The sequence below is a fragment of the Trichinella spiralis genome, assembly GCF_000181795.1.
Source record: "Trichinella spiralis strain ISS 195 chromosome Unknown Scfld2, whole genome shotgun sequence".
Classification (NCBI taxonomy): Eukaryota; Metazoa; Nematoda; class Enoplea; order Trichinellida; family Trichinellidae; genus Trichinella; species Trichinella spiralis.
The window spans coordinates 11,317,991-11,335,336 of record NW_003526941.1 but is presented as its reverse complement, the minus strand read 5'-3'; the positions used below and the strand labels follow the sequence as shown (position 1 = coordinate 11,335,336).

The 17,346-nt window shown below is 33.2% G+C and overlaps 5 protein-coding genes across 5 annotated transcripts; 3 read left to right on the top strand and 2 right to left on the bottom strand.

The window, feature by feature from the left end:
• The first annotated feature begins 3,598 nt into the window (after nt 1-3,598).
• Tsp_07907 (retinal dehydrogenase 2) lies at nt 3,599-5,751 on the top strand. Its single transcript, XM_003381334.1, has 9 exons — nt 3,599-3,712; nt 3,783-3,935; nt 3,987-4,175; nt 4,241-4,369; nt 4,533-4,749; nt 4,926-5,110; nt 5,206-5,418; nt 5,501-5,610; nt 5,673-5,751. Exons 1-9 carry the CDS (start codon nt 3,599-3,601, stop codon nt 5,749-5,751), a joined length of 1,389 nt encoding a protein of 462 aa, XP_003381382.1.
• Nucleotides 5,752-7,938: 2,187 nt separating this feature from the next.
• Tsp_07908 (Ras protein let-60) lies at nt 7,939-10,306 on the bottom strand. The gene is made up of 7 exons (XM_003381333.1): nt 10,276-10,306; nt 10,176-10,224; nt 8,879-8,907; nt 8,741-8,825; nt 8,525-8,627; nt 8,371-8,410; nt 7,939-8,261 (listed from the first exon to the last, which is right to left on the bottom strand). Exons 1-7 carry the CDS (start codon nt 10,304-10,306, stop codon nt 7,939-7,941), a joined length of 660 nt encoding a protein of 219 aa, XP_003381381.1.
• An 875-nt stretch (nt 10,307-11,181) lies between these two features.
• On the top strand, nt 11,182-11,517 carry Tsp_07909 (putative 30S ribosomal protein S20). Its single transcript, XM_003381332.1, has one exon. It carries the CDS (start codon nt 11,182-11,184, stop codon nt 11,515-11,517), a length of 336 nt encoding a protein of 111 aa, XP_003381380.1.
• A 273-nt stretch (nt 11,518-11,790) lies between these two features.
• Nucleotides 11,791-13,856, top strand: Tsp_07910 (hypothetical protein). The gene is made up of 3 exons (XM_003381331.1): nt 11,791-11,848; nt 12,362-12,523; nt 13,741-13,856. The coding sequence occupies exons 1-3, from the start codon at nt 11,791-11,793 to the stop codon at nt 13,854-13,856; spliced, it is 336 nt and encodes a 111-aa protein (XP_003381379.1).
• A 2,169-nt stretch (nt 13,857-16,025) lies between these two features.
• Tsp_07911 (hypothetical protein) lies at nt 16,026-16,472 on the bottom strand. The gene is given in 3 exon segments (XM_003381330.1): nt 16,026-16,210; nt 16,227-16,400; nt 16,418-16,472. The coding sequence occupies 3 exon segments, from the start codon at nt 16,470-16,472 to the stop codon at nt 16,026-16,028; spliced, it is 414 nt and encodes a 137-aa protein (XP_003381378.1).
• Between the last annotated feature and the right edge of the window lie 874 nt (nt 16,473-17,346).

The window sequence follows — 17,346 nt, the reverse complement described above, 5'->3', positions numbered from 1 at the left end:
TTGTTGCAGTGAAGCATCGAAATGACCAAATAACGCAATGCAGTAAGTAATTAGACCGCCCTTCAGCAGCGAACATTTATACTATAATGCAGTTCTCTCAATAAACAGAAATTTATATAAGGAACATTGCTACGGAATTTGAATAGCACAAAGTGCACGTAATAGTATGCCAACGGCAGTGCTTACCATCATATTTGCATAAAGTTATTCTGCTGACCTAGAAATGCATGTATGCCTTGAAAACGTATAATAACAATGTAATGAGCCAACACCAAAGATTATAATAATAAGTGAAGATAAAAAGTATAAAATAGTGTCTTACGTAAATGGGGCTTACAAAATAAGCAAAAATCAAAAATTATTTCGACACATGAAAGCAGTTGCATACATAAATTTTGTTGCGTGAAAGACCAAGTACTGCATTAATTCAAAACTCAGCCATGTAGGTTGATCGTTAACTTAATGACAACTTTGGGATAACTTCACCCTTTCGAAGTATCCCAATCCCAGACCTACAGAATTGGGGTCCCAGGAACTTTGTCTTCTCTTGTTCTGCTTCGTTCCGTCCGTGATCTGCGTCGTGTCGTCGGTGATTTCGCATTTTCTTTGCTCCATTCATTAAACCTGCAATAATGATATTAAATCAAAAGTGTTCTCACTTCAGCACAAAACAGAGTTATAACAAATATAATAATTAACTACTTTCTAATTAAAAAATAATTGTTCAGAAAATGAGTATACAAAGTTTTAAAAAAATAAAAAGCAAAAAAATGGAATACTTGTCAATAATTCTGAAACCGACTTCAGCAGCTACTTAACGCCCGTAATGAACTCAGAGAACGTTCAACGAAGCTACCAATTGCTACGTAAATTAAACAAACAAACGCACCCTTACTGATGATAAGGCAGCGTTATTGCGATCCTTATTTGCATAATGCAGCGTTAGAAACCGATTTTCATTGTGTTAGAACTTTTGGCTAAATATAAAGTCTAACCTAAGCCATAATATGAGCAGAAGAAATGCACTGCTAAATTCTATCAATAAGGAAAGGACTATTTGAAAATTTAAAAATGACCCTTACATTTAAAATTCAGTCAAAATATAAAGTATCTGACAAAAAACGCCATAACAAAACAAAATGAAAATTTTCTTAAGCCATTAAAGCAAATGGTTCAAATGAAGCTAATTTTAAGTGAACCATTTCCGAGCAAAAGCTTGATTATGCTCAATTGAAAGTGCATGTTAGCTACTGCAAGGTGATTTTCGAAAGACTATATTTTAAAGATAGATAAACAATGCGCACAAGGTGCATTTAATGAATCTTAATTGTACGGAAATTTGGCGTTTATTATGTCACCTATTATCTGATTTTGAGAATTCTTCATACAATATGTTGAGAAAGTACGCTAAATATCGATTCTCAATTGCATTGTGTTAAATGATTAAAACTTAAAAATGATAAAACTGCCACTTACTGCTAAATGCGTCATCTTCTCATCGTTAATGTTCATTGTCTTTGGATGTAGATTGAAAAATTATTTTTCAGAAATTATTCCAAAGAATAACAATGAATAAAAAGCAAATTTAGTGTTTGGCATTTGATATTGGTCTTCAGTTAATTTTCCAATCAAAACGCACTGCTCTCATACACGGACGGCCCCAAACTAAAATTATGCCAATATGTCAATAAAGCAAACGACTTAACATGCAAATTTTTATTTCATTCGTTTCTGCTGATAAATATGGCTACTGTATATTTTTCATTGCGCTTTATTTACTTAACTAATGCATTTTGGTTGAGGAGAAAATTTAATTTTAGCTTTGCCAAACATATAAACAATTCCCATTACGGAGACTCTCATGTCATCTCTATTACGAAGTATAATTTAAATACTTAAAACAATGTAAGAAATGGAATGCATACTCATTTTATATTAAATACTATCTTGTTGTAAAATGAGAGAAAAAGTAATGATTTGATAAAACATTTCAAACTGAGTGACATATTAAACTAATGATGGTCATTTGAAATGAATTTAATGTATATAGAGAGGACAGTGGGTCTGTTAAAAGTTATGAAATTATAGATACGTAGCATAACTTTCTGTCATAGATGGCAATTGACAAACAGAATTGGAAGTTGAGCAGGTTCTGTGATAATGATACACTCACAGAATGACTGATACTGGATCATGAAACTTAAAATCAGTGAAGGAGTAGTATGCAAATTATGCAAAGAACAAAATACATTACCTGAGTTTGAATTACCATCTCATTTTCATTTCGTAGTAGCGTGTAAATTTTATTAAGTAGCTTATTTCGTTCGATCCAATAAACATGTGTTTGAAGTTCTTACAACGTTTTGCAAAGTATTGTTCTTAATAATATTTCGATTTATCTTCGTTGATCAGCATAACTGTTTTGAATATCACCATATGCATTAATGTATTTACTGGCAATGGAAATTTTTGGATAAACAATAGTCTTTTCGGTATAATAACTGCGTTGAGTTGATATGGATCAAAACAATTTTCCAAAACATGAGGTCATGCTTGATTAAAAATATTCATCCTGTAATAATTATATTCACTGATGATATAGTCATAGTTTTCACTGAAACGCGAGCAAATTTTGTTTGAAATATTGCAGAGATGAAAAAAAATTCAAAATCAAATTTTTCAAAAATAAAAAGTACTGGAAGCGATTACAAATTTTTGCTTGAGTTTGGTTTACGGTAGTTTCCAACGTGGTCGTAGTGTTTTGTTTAGTTCTCGTTGAATAAAGATCTGTCTATCTATTTAGTGGTTGCAAATGAGTGTCCATTTTAAGTTTAAGCTGAACGTGTGAGAGCTGAGTTGAGTTCAACTGTTGAACAACAGCACAATCTAAAAATTGCAGTGTAATTACCAACACCTTTAAAATGTTATACAATGTGTATTACTTACTTGATATTCAACATACATTTAAACAAAAATGGATAACTCTGATTTTCTAATGTCACTTAATGTCATAAAAAAAGGAAAATAATAAACCAAACAATAAATATGCCTTGGTTATCGTACAAACAGCTAAGTTGGCATTTTTCAAACCAAGTAACAAATGCTTATTAGAAATGTCGCATTATTTTACTATTTTGCATTTGTTTTTTTTAATGACATCATTTTATAATTAGAATTTTTATAAACAATTATATCATTCTTATCTAAACTGAAATGTTACAATTTTACTATAAATACTATTTAATTTTTGGTAATTTCATTACTTCACAACGAATATATATATATATATATATATGTTTGTGAAGTGGTAAAGCAATTTCTCCGTTCATACATCAATCGAACATATTTACACAATTTCATGTTGACGAGAAACGAAAAACAACTAAAAGCAAAATAAGTATTATACATTTGTTAATTATATTTTTTTAGATGAACGAAGTGAAACCACTGAAAAACATAGAAATTAAATATACAAAAGTAAGAAGACTATTGAATTTGTGACTGTAACAATTAACTAAAAGTAAAAAAATAATATTAATGTTCTAGATGTAAATTTTTCTTACTTAAGTTAAAATAGAACTGTGAAAAACTGTCTCTAATGTCGGTGCTTGTTTTTGAGATTTTCATAAATAACCAATTCAGCAATTCTACAAAAGGCAATACTTTCGCTGATATCAATCCATCGAATGGAAAAAAAGTTGCTGACATTCAAGTAAAAATTAACGACTACAGTATGATGACTAAGTTTGAAAATTAATGCTTTTGACCGTTTTTTCACAAAGGCAGCAGAGAAGCCAGATATAGACAAAGCTGTTGAAGCTGCACGCCGTGCTTTTCACAAGGATGGCATTTGGCGTCGGATGAACGCATCAGAACGTGGAAAATATTTATTCACATTGGCTGACCTGATCGAACGAGACGTGGCCATTTTGGCGGTCAGTTTGCGGACAGTGTCCAAAAAATTGAAATAACAAAAATTACTTCAGACACTCGACACACTGGATGTGGGTAAGCCATTCAAAGATGCCGTCAATGATATCTTTTCTGGAGCGAAATTTTTACGCTACTTCGGTGGCTATGCGGATAAACTGTGCGGACAAACGGTCCCTATTGATGACGACTATTTCGCATTCACTCGTCTAGAACCAGTCGGAGTTTGCGCCATTATTTTGCCAGTATGTCTTACTTATATTGGTCGATCCAAGTCTTAGTCCAACCAACTGTTTAAAATTTCTATTAGTGGAACTTTCCATTAACTCTGCTATGCTGGAAAGTTGGACCTGCTTTATGTGCCGGCTGCACACTGGTGATAAAACCTGCAGAACAAACGCCACTTTCAGCATTGCATTTCGCCTCATTGGTGGCAGAGGTAATCGCTATTTAACTGCAACTTTTCATCTGGAATAATCGAATTTAAACAAGATTTATTGAACATAAAACTGCATAAAATATATTGAAGAAACAGCAAAATCACTGAATCAAAAAGCCAGTAACTGTGAATAGTAAGAAATTAACATTTTACTTTCGAACAGGCTGGACTGCCACCTGGTGTGATCAATGTTGTACCTGGATTTGGTCCTAAAGCCGGAGCTGCGCTTGCACATCACATGAATGTCGACAAAATAAGTTTCACAGGAAGCACCAAAATTGGCAAATTGATCATGGAAGCTGCGGCCACATCAAATTTAAAAAGAACCACCCTCCTTCTGGGCGGAAAGAGTCCATGCATTGTTTTCGCTGATGCGGATGGTAAGCCATTTTACGTGTCACATCAAAATTTTGCACAACTGAATTTTCAAATTCACCATACATACTACATGCATGCATACAAACACACACAGACACACACACACACACACACTAACAATAAGCTTAATTTTGCAAGTACATATATATATATAATAAAGTGGGAAACATGTTTTTAGTGGATTTTGCTGCCAAAATGTGCCATTTTGGATTGTTCCACAACATGGGCCAGTGTTGCACCGCTGCTTCAAGATGCTACGTGCAAGAAGAAATTTATAATGAATTTGTCGAAAAAGCGGTCGAATTTGCTAAGCGGAAAATTATTGGAGACCCATTCGATCCCGAAGTGGAACACGGACCACAGGTAAAATTGGATTTTCCTTTTTACAAAAATTCATTCTTAATGTCAATTTAATTTGCATCATCTTCTCAAAGTTCATCATCATCATTTTGTTGCAGGTAGATTCCAAAGCATTTCATCACATCTTGCAGCTGATCGAGAGTGGAAAACGAGAAGGTGCAAAACTTCTCTGTGGAGGAGAAGCGATTGTCGGTCCTGGATATTACATTCAACCTACCGTATTTGCCGACGTCACTGACAATATGCGCATTGCAAAGGAGGAAATTTTCGGTCCGGTGCAACAAATAATGAAATTCAAAACTCTGGATGAGGTGAATATATATTGCAAACAACCCAAACAGTCTGCTTTACAATCTATTCAACGTCGAATACAAATCCAAACTGATTTTTAAGGTTATCGAAAGAGCAAATAATACAAATTACGGATTGGCTGCGTCGATTTTTACCAAAAATTTTGACAACGCAATCAAATTCATTAATGCGGTACAAGCTGGAACAGCCTGGTAACAGAAATGCATAACTTTCATCAAAACCATCATTGCCAACATTCATTTTTCAAATTCAGGGTCAACTGCCATCACGTAGTATGCCCTCAGATGCCGTTTGGCGGATACAAGGAATCAGGAATTGGAAGAGAACAGTAGGCTTGTCAATTTCCTTTCTTTGCTGAACAATTATCATTGCTTAACTTTAGTGGATGGGAAGGAGTCAAAGAATACTGTGAAGTGAAAACAGTAAGTACCATTTTACAATTTTGAATTAAAAAACAACCACAACAACAACAGTATGAAACAATACAAAAATGTACTTGCTTTTCAATTTTATTCTCAATGAAATAATTTTATTTTAGGTTATTATGAAAACATCCGTGAAACGCTTTTAAAAGAGAAAAAAATAAGACCAATTTCTGAATGAATATAAATTTATCGTCTTACTTATTGAATCGTTAAAAAATTATTCAAATAATTTAAAAATAATTTGCGTAAATCAGCAAGAATATTCAAATTGATTATGCACAGTTCAAAGTATATATATATATAAGAATGGATATTTTTTGATGCCTAGCCAATCTTTTCATATGAAGCAATAAATAACAGAACAAGTACAAAGCTGTGAAAAAATTTCAAACTGAATTACAATCTGGAAAAATGACTTAAATTTAGCTTAAAATGTTATTAAAAACTAATGCAATCATTATGGTGCTTTTTCTTTACAAAGCTCATAATAAATGCAAAAACTTTTCCTTTCAATCGTATTACTGACAAAAAGAAAAAAAATTCTAAAAAGTATACTTCTAGAAACATCGGCATCGATTTTCATGTACAATTAAAGCAAATTAATAATAAGCAGCTACAAGTGTACAAAAAAGAAACGGAAGAAAACAGCATATAAGTTTTCAGGATATAACAATTTACCACGCGCTTCATTACAGCCTAATTATTTTTCTAACTCAATCGTTTTAATGAAAAAAAGGATTCATTTTTCATTAGAATAAAAGAATAACAAATGATCGCTGAGAGGTTGAAAAGATTGCAATTACAATAAGCAATAATACCATTAACAAGTGTGAATAGTAGTAGTGACTTGCATCAACTCAGAGATGAAAGCTTTTCACAGCTTCAAGCAAAGCGCCCATTAAAATCAAAAAGAAAAAAATACATCAATCTGAAATTGAAGTAATAAAGTATGAAAACAATCCAATTTCAAAAGCAGATTCAATGTTCACCATACGGATATGCATAATTAAATTTCCAATTATTCACAGCTGCTGCTGTTGCTACAAAAGAATAAAATATAATTAACAACGAACTGAAATAAGAGACCAAAAGTAGGCAACCAGAAGAAATTCACACCAGCCAGAGGTTTATATTTTGTATAGCATATCATTTCAATGCTTTTTTTGAAATGTGAAAAATACAAGCTACGTTGAGCATCTACGTTGAAGAATCACACAACAGAAAACCAAAATGATTGTTTATTTCATTGTCAACATTCGAGCTCATACTGATTTACTTGCTGTGCCCACTTCACTGTAAAAATTCAACATGCGACACATATTATTAACGTGATAAATGTGCTTCTGTTATTATAATACAAAACTTCTATGTTATCAAAAAAAATTAATCCATTCATACTTTTTCACTGCTGTACGTGTCTGTGTGTGCGTGTCTGTTTGGTTTGTATTATGCGTAGAAATGCAAAAAGTCCATCAAAATACAAATATATCTCGCTGATAGAAGACAACACAAAAAAACGCCAAGGCGCCATCACAAATACGCCTCTGACCGAATGCTGAGAAAACACAAATTGTCAAATGAATAAATTTTTAAAAACAGAGAAAAAAAATCAAATTTGAGCATACTGTAAAAACAGCAGCGGGTAAAAACAAATTGTACAACAAAAGTTTAAACAAGATAAAGGTGAAGAGCGTAAGACGACGACGACGACGACGACGACGACGTATTTCGAGAAAAACAGAGAATAAGTAAGAGAAAAAGCAAAAGAGATAAAAAGAAGAAAAAAATAGCATAGAAAGAATAATATGACAAAACAAATGCAAAAAGACGAGGAGATTGGCATAATTGGTAAATCCGACGCGCGGTTCGACAGTGATTTCTAATTTTGCATACGCGAATCAACCAAACTAATGAGATGCATTTTATGGGAATGCAGAAGTGGCCGAGCAGCAGCATGCTCGCAAAGACGATCCCCATAAAAATACTACAAGTATGTAAAATCATCTAGTGGTTCATTTTTCGAGAACAGAAATTCGCATTATTAATTATTAAACACCGCACGAACTATATTCAATACTGGCCAATTACCGGCGTCTACAAAATCACGCATTTGCTGCGATGGCCAACTTTGTCTTTTGCTTTGCGTGATTTTCGCTTTTTATTATCTTTTGCCACCTTTTCTTTCTGTTTGACAAAAATCACCCAACAATAAAAAATGGGCACAGTTCGACAATAAATAAATAAATAAACACATACGTATTTCCTTATCTCACGAACAAGGGTGTAAAATGCATCGTCCACGCCCATGCGCGTTTTAGCGGAAGTTTCAATAAAAGGTATTCCATAAGATTTGGCAGTTTCTTGAACAACCCGCATATCAACAGCTCGCTGAGGAAGGTCACATTTATTCCCCACTACTAGAAATTACAATCGCTTATCAAGCATTATTCAAATTTACAATTTAGTGAAAACAAATTTCAAAGTTTCAAACCAATAAAAGAGAATTGATTTAAAAAATCAACTTACAAACCATCGGTACTTCTTCAGAATCTTTAACACGCTTGATCTAAATAAAAGAACGTAAACAACAGAGAAATAAATAAGAAAACATTCCATCATAGATGTTGTACACGAATATTTCTCAAAATGACTTGAACATCACAAATACTGTATACCTTACCTGTTCTCTGTACGAGCCAATGTTTTCGAAAGATTTCGATTCGTTGACTGCAAATACAAGCAGAAAGCCTTCACCAGTGCGCATATACTGATCTCTCATGGCGCTAAACGAAAAGGAACAAACATATATGATTGATTATATGAACTTTTCACTTGCAAAAAGCTTTTCATCATCTTCGATTTCACGAATCAAATACAAAGAAAAAAAAATTAATACCTATATTCTTCTTGACCAGCTGTGTCCAAAATATCCAAGAGGCAAGTTTCTCCATCGATTACTACTTGCTTACGATAGCTGTCCTCTAAATTTCAAAACTGTTGAGAAAAACATGTCGAGAAAAAAAAAGCTGCTCACCTATTGTTGGATCGTACTCTTCAACAAAACTAAAAAACACAAAACATTTCAAATACTGAAGATAACTGGGCTAAAATTTTTCTATTAAAAAATTAACAACAAATCAATTTCAATTAAAAAAAACAGCAACTGAAACTGAGAACACGCTCTTTATCGCTGCATTTGCAGTTACTTTTCAAACTTACTGTAAACTACTGATTACCAGAAGCTCAAATTTCCATGTCTTTCGTTGAATCAATTTACATTGTTTCGTGGAAACTTTAATTTATCAAACTACTCCAGTGTTCTAATGAGATCGATACGGACAACGAGGTAAAAAATACAATGGAAAGAGCAATAGACTGTTTTGAGAAAATAAAGAAGTGGAGAATCTTTTTCAAAAATTATTCAACATCAATAGAAACTTTGAAAATGAATACTTTTTCCAGCCTGAAAAATAATACTAAAATACTGATTTAGATCTGAAAAACTATATTCCCCAATCTGAGCAGATCAATGATGAAGTAAAGCTGAGGTGAGTGGAATAAAACTTATGTACAACAATAGTCCAGTTTATGATGTACATACGCATTAACATGCAATCAATAAATATACTTTTCACCCACAGACAAACATGCAGATAGACGATTAAAATAATACATCAGAAATGCATTTGCCAAATTTACCAACGCACAACACTCTACCAAAAAAATATTTAAACATTTTGATTTCCTGATAGAATTGGCACATGACGGACGGACGCGTATAATTAGCAAACAGTTTAACATTCACTTCAAAAGCTTCGAATCGATTTATGCCATTCTAGAGGTAATTGAAATTACAACATAATGATCAACAAACACTGTGCATTCACAGATTTCATGATAAACCGATGCAAATGCCAGTGTCGAAATAATTTATAATCGAAAAGGAAAAACGTCAAGCAAACAAGGTCAACAAAGCTAGTTCAAAAGCTACATACACATTTGAAAAACTCGCAGGGCAAAACGATCAATGAAGCGGCAATGCTTTGCACGGTTCGACAGAATGATTTTAGCAAAATTGATTTGCACTGAAAAAGTAGTTCATTTCACAAGGGAAAACTGGCACTGAATTGGATAATCGGCGCATTAGCTTTCTTAAATTCAACCAGAATAAAAACATCATCGCTGATGCCAAAGAGAGTTAGCAGAGAAAACAAAATAAATAAACGACTTCCCCCATACAGTACAGTAACCGAACCGATTGCAATACATCATCGCTTCACTAACAACAACTAATAAAACTTCAAAAATGAAAAAAAATAAACAACGCTTACTGATTTTGTATTAGCTGTATTGTAAGAGCGCTTTTACCAACGCCGCCGTCTGAAAAAAAAAACAAAATAAAATAACGTAAAAGTTTGATTTGAGTTTTACCTCCGACAACAACCAGCTTATATTCCGTCATATGCTTCAATAATTAGAATATAGTTCAGAAAAGCAAGAAAAGCAAGGCTGGAAATTTAGGCACACCGACGGCGCGTACCGAATGCTCAATAACATAGGCAAAGTTGCAGGCCAGGAAAAAAACGGTGGCAAAGCTAACACGAGCTTCGTTAAAAATCTAAAATTTCAAAACAATTCACGTAAAGCACATGCTCGTAAAAATAACGTTGAAAAATAAAGCGAAGCGCAAAGAAAATAAAATCAACCGCAGAAACAGACTAAAACGGCAGCATACTGTGCTAATGGCAAGTAGGTTACATAAAATGGATTTTCCACTTTTTTGAAAATTAAGTACTTAAATTTTCAACATCAACAGATTGCAATTATTTATCATTAAAAATTCAATAACAAGCATAAAAAACTTTGAAGTAAACATATAAAATGCAAAAATTACACCATTTGAAAAATACTATTACATAAAAAGCCATTTTTGCAATTACAGTAAACACGTTGTCATGTTGTAAAACATGCAAAATTAAAACCAATAAAGTATGAAATAAATGTTTACCTATTATAATCATAATTCTTGTTGTTGTTGTTGTTGTCGTTGTTGCAGATTTTCTGATTGCAATTTGTTTAATACGTTTATTCTAACACATCATTTCCGAGTATTTTGAAAAATTCAATTGAACAACGACAAAACTGTTTCGGTAAATTCTCTTAAGCTTTATGCTTTAATTATTGTGGAAACAACAGACGTTGCAAAGTGCCCAAAACCAACATTGTGTGTTATGAATAAATGCTTAAAAATGAAAAAATAGCAACAACACATTACTTTATTTGAAATTGAAGACCTACAGTGCACTAAATTAACACCTTAATGAATCGATAACTGATATGGTACCTGAACACCATAGGAATACTGTACGCCAAAGTCGTGCCACATATTTTAAATTGCGAAATAAATCTGCACTGTTGTTTAACCGGTCAATAAAGAGCACGGTCAATTCAAGGAGGAGAAGTTATCGCTGTGCTGCTATGCAAAGCGCGACAAAGGGCAAGACTGAAATTCTCAGACAGATGGTATTACATCACTGTTATCAGATGGATGCAGCTGCTTCACGTGGGCGCTTCAATTTGATCAGTCGCAAAATGAAAAGAATAATGATGAAAATTAAACACCAAATTCCCGCATATATTAGAACAAGGCTAAATAACGTATACACTATCTAGAACAACACAACACTAATTCAAGCCATTTAATCTGCACAATATGGGTAGAAAAACTAAATAGTAATAAAATAAATAAAATAATTTAAAAGAATAGTCTACAAAAATAAATTCAATAAAAAATTAATAACAAACAATAGTAGGGGTTTATTTGGAATAATGGAATGGGGGATGGATAAAAGTCGGGATAGCGCGAACGCAATCCCACACTAAAAAATTACGCGGTTGCCTGCCCCTATTCGGGGCAGCACAGAGTTCAGCGCCATTCGTAGTGCAATGAATACGCCTCCCTCTGGGATTCCTGCCTTCTTGATCACAGACAATCCCCCGCCAAGTAAGTTTAAAACACTTGGCCAATGAAACCACCTCATATATTAAACATAGTAAACCTTTATTGGGTTTTAATCTTTATTAACTGCTGCCTAATTTCTGCATAATAATTTACATATACATTTGACAGCATGCCAAAGAACATTTCAATCAACTTTTACAGCCGTTTAATTATTTAAAAAAAAATTTTTAACTAATCATCGCGGTTTCTTTTATCCTGTATGTTGCCTGCACAGTAACCTAATAAAAATAATCACTCGTTAAGGTGGTTATTTCTGAAATAAATTAATTATCATTTCAACTATTTATTTGAAATATTGTACAGTTTATAAACATTTCAATTTTAAATTACTGTAGAATATAATCTAATATAAAAGTTAACTGCTTACATGATCAACGTTACTATTAATTTAATATGGCGTTTTTTTAAATTGAAAATAAACAAATTTATTGTTCATCACGATCATTCATTCATGAGTTATTTATAATTGTTATTAAATTTAACACAACAACACAGGCGCATTGCTTCACGCTGTAAATGCACAAAAATCAGCATCCATACGTACAGATGCATGTATTAAGATTTTCATAAATTACTGTATTATAAATGTTTTTTATATGAAAAACGTCTACTTTTTCACAGAATGCAATTTCAATTGTGATTTACAGTATATCACAAGTAAGTACAACTGTATGATGAATGAAGTTAAATCAAAATTACTTTTATCATCAAACTTCATACATATCCTTTTAAAATTAATGTCAATGTTAGTGAGTTTCACTAAATTAATTCGATCACTTTGCAAAATGTTAATCTTCATAATCTTCTTCGGTTGCAGATTTTAAACATTTATTTTTCTTTTATTAATAATTTATAAAACAGAATCGCTCGTAATGTAAACCTATACAGCTCCAATTATACTTGATTATAGAACTAATTTTACATAAATAAATATTCACTGAAACAGTTAATTTGATGTAACTGCTTTATAACAACTGAAAACTGCAGCAGATTGAAAACATCATTGCCCTAACTTCATCACGATACATTAAATTAAAAAAAACAAACATTTTGCCAAATAGAAAATAAACTGATTTGCACAATTAAAATTTGCATATTTTAACGTTTATTTTACCATACAACACTTTTATTAATGTTTCACATTACACTGTGTAAGGTTTTTAGTTGATAGGAATATAATTTTCTGAAATCGCTAAATTTTCATTACAAAAACGAATTTACACATTTCTAAATAGTGCAATTTTTATAGATAAAAAAATTTTTTTTTACACATGCATAATTGAAAATAAATCAGAGATTTACTTCTGCTAGTATGACTGTAGTGCTGGACAGTGTTTACTTTTGAACCATTCATTGATTGGATGGATCGCAAGTTTGCGGCTGCGACCACGCTGCAAGTTGATCAACTCAAACTTGACATTAAAAATTATAGATTTCACGCAAACAATAAGAATTGAGCTCCTACTTGGGATTTTGAAAAAATTAAGAAAATGTCGCAGTTCAACAACAATGGTTTGAAAAAGTTTCAACCAAAACATACAAGCAGCTGAACATACACATACGAATGCCTAAAACATCCTAATGAAGCGCAGTAATAATTTAAACATACAAGCGCAATCGGATAAATGCGCAATTAACCTTAAGCTTACTTGAAATATCACTTATGCTGTCAGAAGCACAAAGTAGCAGTTGCTTTGTTTCAACTGGGTATTCATTAAACAATCTAAGAATCAAAACCAACTATATACTGCCCTCTTCTCTACAGTTCTTCACTTTCTTCTATTAAAAATTACTCAACCATTTCTTCTTCTTTGATATGCTCAAAATTCTAAATTCACTCGCACAAACTTACTTCAACAAACTGTGTGTTTCAGCTTCAAAAACTCAACCAAGAAAAAATATCTACGCGGTAAAAAAAAGTGTAAACTTCTCTGCTGAGCAGATCAAGCGGACAAGACCAGACATTGGCACTACAAAATCACTTCATTAAATTTTACTGATCAACAAACAAACTGTTCACATACGCACACAACAAACACACACACACACACACATATATACATATACATATACATATACACATACGCGGCCATCTTTCAGCAGTCCAAATCATTGATATAATACAATTTACACTTATTTACTGCAGACATTCATTGGACATTGCCCTTACTTGTGATAACACAATGTCGATGTTTCAGAAATAAAGATTCCACATTTCTTTGTATTTTGAAAAAACAAACTTACTCCCGTAGTCATTTAATAAATTCAAAAAAACATTGCAACACATTGCCATTTATTGTTTTTGACAGACAATCATCAAGCTTACTTTAATTAAAAGCAACTTCTGCTTTTTCTGTTTTTTTTCAGTGAATACGTGATTTCCAATTTCACGTAAAACTTACTTCAACCCGAAACTGTCATTTGACTTTGCTGCGTAAACTTACTTTATTCAAATACAGATAGAATATTTAATTCAACACAACAGTTTTCTGCAAACACATCAAATATCGAAATTTCGTACGATACTAATAAAAAATTTTGAAGCATTTCAGTGATCACTCACTTCTGTAAGAAACCTACTTTAAACGAACGTTACGGAGGACGACCAGAAGGAAGCCCTGGTAACAAACAACTGATATAAATAAATTGAACTAAAAGTTGTGACAAAAATGAATAAAACAAACAAATTTTCTTTTAAACAAACTACTTCAAAACAGATTTTCAGTGTGCTCAAAAACTGCAGTTCTTTGCGAAGCGAAGCAAACCGGCTGAAGCGACGCAAGCAATGGTAATTCACCAGAGCAGATTGGATATTCTGAAGCAAGCACCCGCTTTCATTGACACTGAAGTACGATTTTGATGTCCTTTTTCGTCCACTCTTTTCATTCTTCGCTGCAAAACCACCCACCGGCCCGAGTTTTCTGCAACAGCTAAAAGATTAATATGGACACTGTTCTAATACCGTATTTAAAAAAGAAAGTCAAGTACATTGAACAATCGAATATTTCATTCTGTAGTTGCAGAAACAGAAATAAAATGAATATAAATAATAGGGAACAATTTTTCCAAATAATAATTTCGACTGAATAAAAATTATAGAATAAATTGCAAAGAATGAATTTTCAACTAAATTACTGACTTTATGATTTTATCAAATTGATTTGTAATTGTACAAAATAATATATTCAAATGTTGAAATGAAGATTTTTGATTAAAAAATAAAAATTACAATAATTCATATTTAAAACAAAAGCATCTTTTTTCAGCAACTGCACTTGGACAGTAATATAACGAAAAGTATATGTTTTTTTCGAAAAAAAAATCCGTAAATGTGCGTTATGAAATTAGTTTAATTAAAACAAGCTTCCTTTTATCAAACGGCAAGTTTATCGAAAACACAAACATTAATTAATTAAATATAATGCGACAACGCGATCCAATTTGTTACATTTTAAATGCACACGTTTGCTATTTGTTTTTGAAAGTCTGAGCAAAAAAAGTTATTTAATAATTTTTGTTTCAATTTTAATAAATAATTTTATAATCAAAACTAAAATATAGAATGTTTGAAAGTAAAAAATTAAAGATAGATAAGATCAATACGTAGATCAGCAGAATAAACGGTGGTTACCAGGATAAACCGACGAGGGTTTACGCAGGCTATGTATGATGATGATTACATTACTTACCAATCGATTCGACGCTAAACTGCTACGATCAGTGCTGTTCAGTTAGCCGACAAAAACAAGCTGTCTGTCAGACAAAGCTACTGCACAATAGTTATCGCAATGAATTATTTAAAAACATTAAAAAGAAATACTCGTGACATGATGAGAAATAGATATATAACAAAAAAAATATTACGGTTTTTCAGTTTATTCTTTGCATAATCAAAGCTGCAGTGTCGTTGAGAAAAGCAAATACATAGGTTCGATTAACTAATTGTCATTTTTAACCACCGACGCGCCACGTCCTGGCTCCGCCTATTCACAGGCCGCCGGCAGTGGATTGGTGCCATTTGGAAGAATCAAAATTTTCCCATTCATTTCTGCCTTCGCCTGGAAAACATCCCGCCCTGGCAAGTTAGCATTCGCCATGCAGCCGGGCCAGAATGCGGAAACGCCACCGCCCCGTTGTAGCAACGATTCATTTTTCATCCTTATCCCGCCTGCCAATGCCGAAACGGATCACCGATACCGTCACTTTGGTGGTTCGGAACTTGTGCGAACTGAACATCCGGTGCCGAATCCCGTCCTGTCGAGAACGGATGCGTGCTTTTCAAGAACGACCACAAGCGGCTGGATTTGGAACCCCCGCGACCGTGCCACCTCTGCCTCGCCCACGCTTTCAATTCAAAAACGATCCGGAGCCATTTTTGACTTAATCGACCAATCCGGTGGTTCCAACGTCGGTCCACTGAGTCGCAGCTGGCAGCCGAGGTCCACGAAATCCCGCCCCTTCCAACGCAACATCTCCAATTCCGCAGCAGAAGCAAAAGCGGTAAAAATTGTCAAACCATCCGGACGACCGGCCACTTCGAGAGCTTCGAACTTTGCCAACGTCTCGCCTCGGAATCTGGCCAAACATCCGCAGCAACAAACAGCATCTGCTCGTTTCCAAACGAAACAATTTTCCAAGAAAAAATATTCACCACGAAATCACAATCCGAGCAACGTTCAGGTAAGTGAATCTAAAGCTTACCTGAATAGAGAGGAGGAGGAGGAAGAGGAGAAGGAGGAGGAAATGATAAATAAAATTTTACATTGCAAAATTCACACCCGAACGCTGATGCTTGTTTTACATATACTTTTTATTTCCATCCCATTTTCCAGTTTGCAATTAGATTGCACCGCTTTTTAATGACCTCGCCTTTCTATTATTTTCCTAAGATGATAAGATCGATTCGCGACAATTTATCCGTCTGCGGCCTAAACACTCAACCCCCAGCCCTCCTTCCCTCTGCATGAATAGTCGAATTCAAAGCCTCAAGGGAAACAGAGAGAATCTTCAGACAGGATCTTTGAAAAACACAAATGCCGTATTTATTGCATTTTCACGCTAATTTTTAGAATTTTAATTCAGAAAAGAAAAACTCTGAACATATTAAATATTAATTTAGGAAATCTCATTCGGATGCAGAAAAAACAAACAAACAAACAAAACAATAGCTAATGTTTTTTTTGGACACAAGCAGAAATTATAATTAAACATTAGATTTCACGCACAATCATTCATTGTAAGCATCTAAGTAAAGAAAAGCAAGATCAATTGAAATCTTCGGCATAACAATTAAAATTGTTCAGTGCACGTTAAAACGAGTCTGCAGAGAAAAAACCAAAATGGGAAAAAACGGAACTGATAAGGCTGAATAAAAGTTTCAATCGATAAACCCAGTTAGCCAAATTGTTAAGCAAAGCTCAGAAATGATGAATGAACGTGGGAAAGCAAATTTTCCATCAAATCAATAAGACTAATATGTG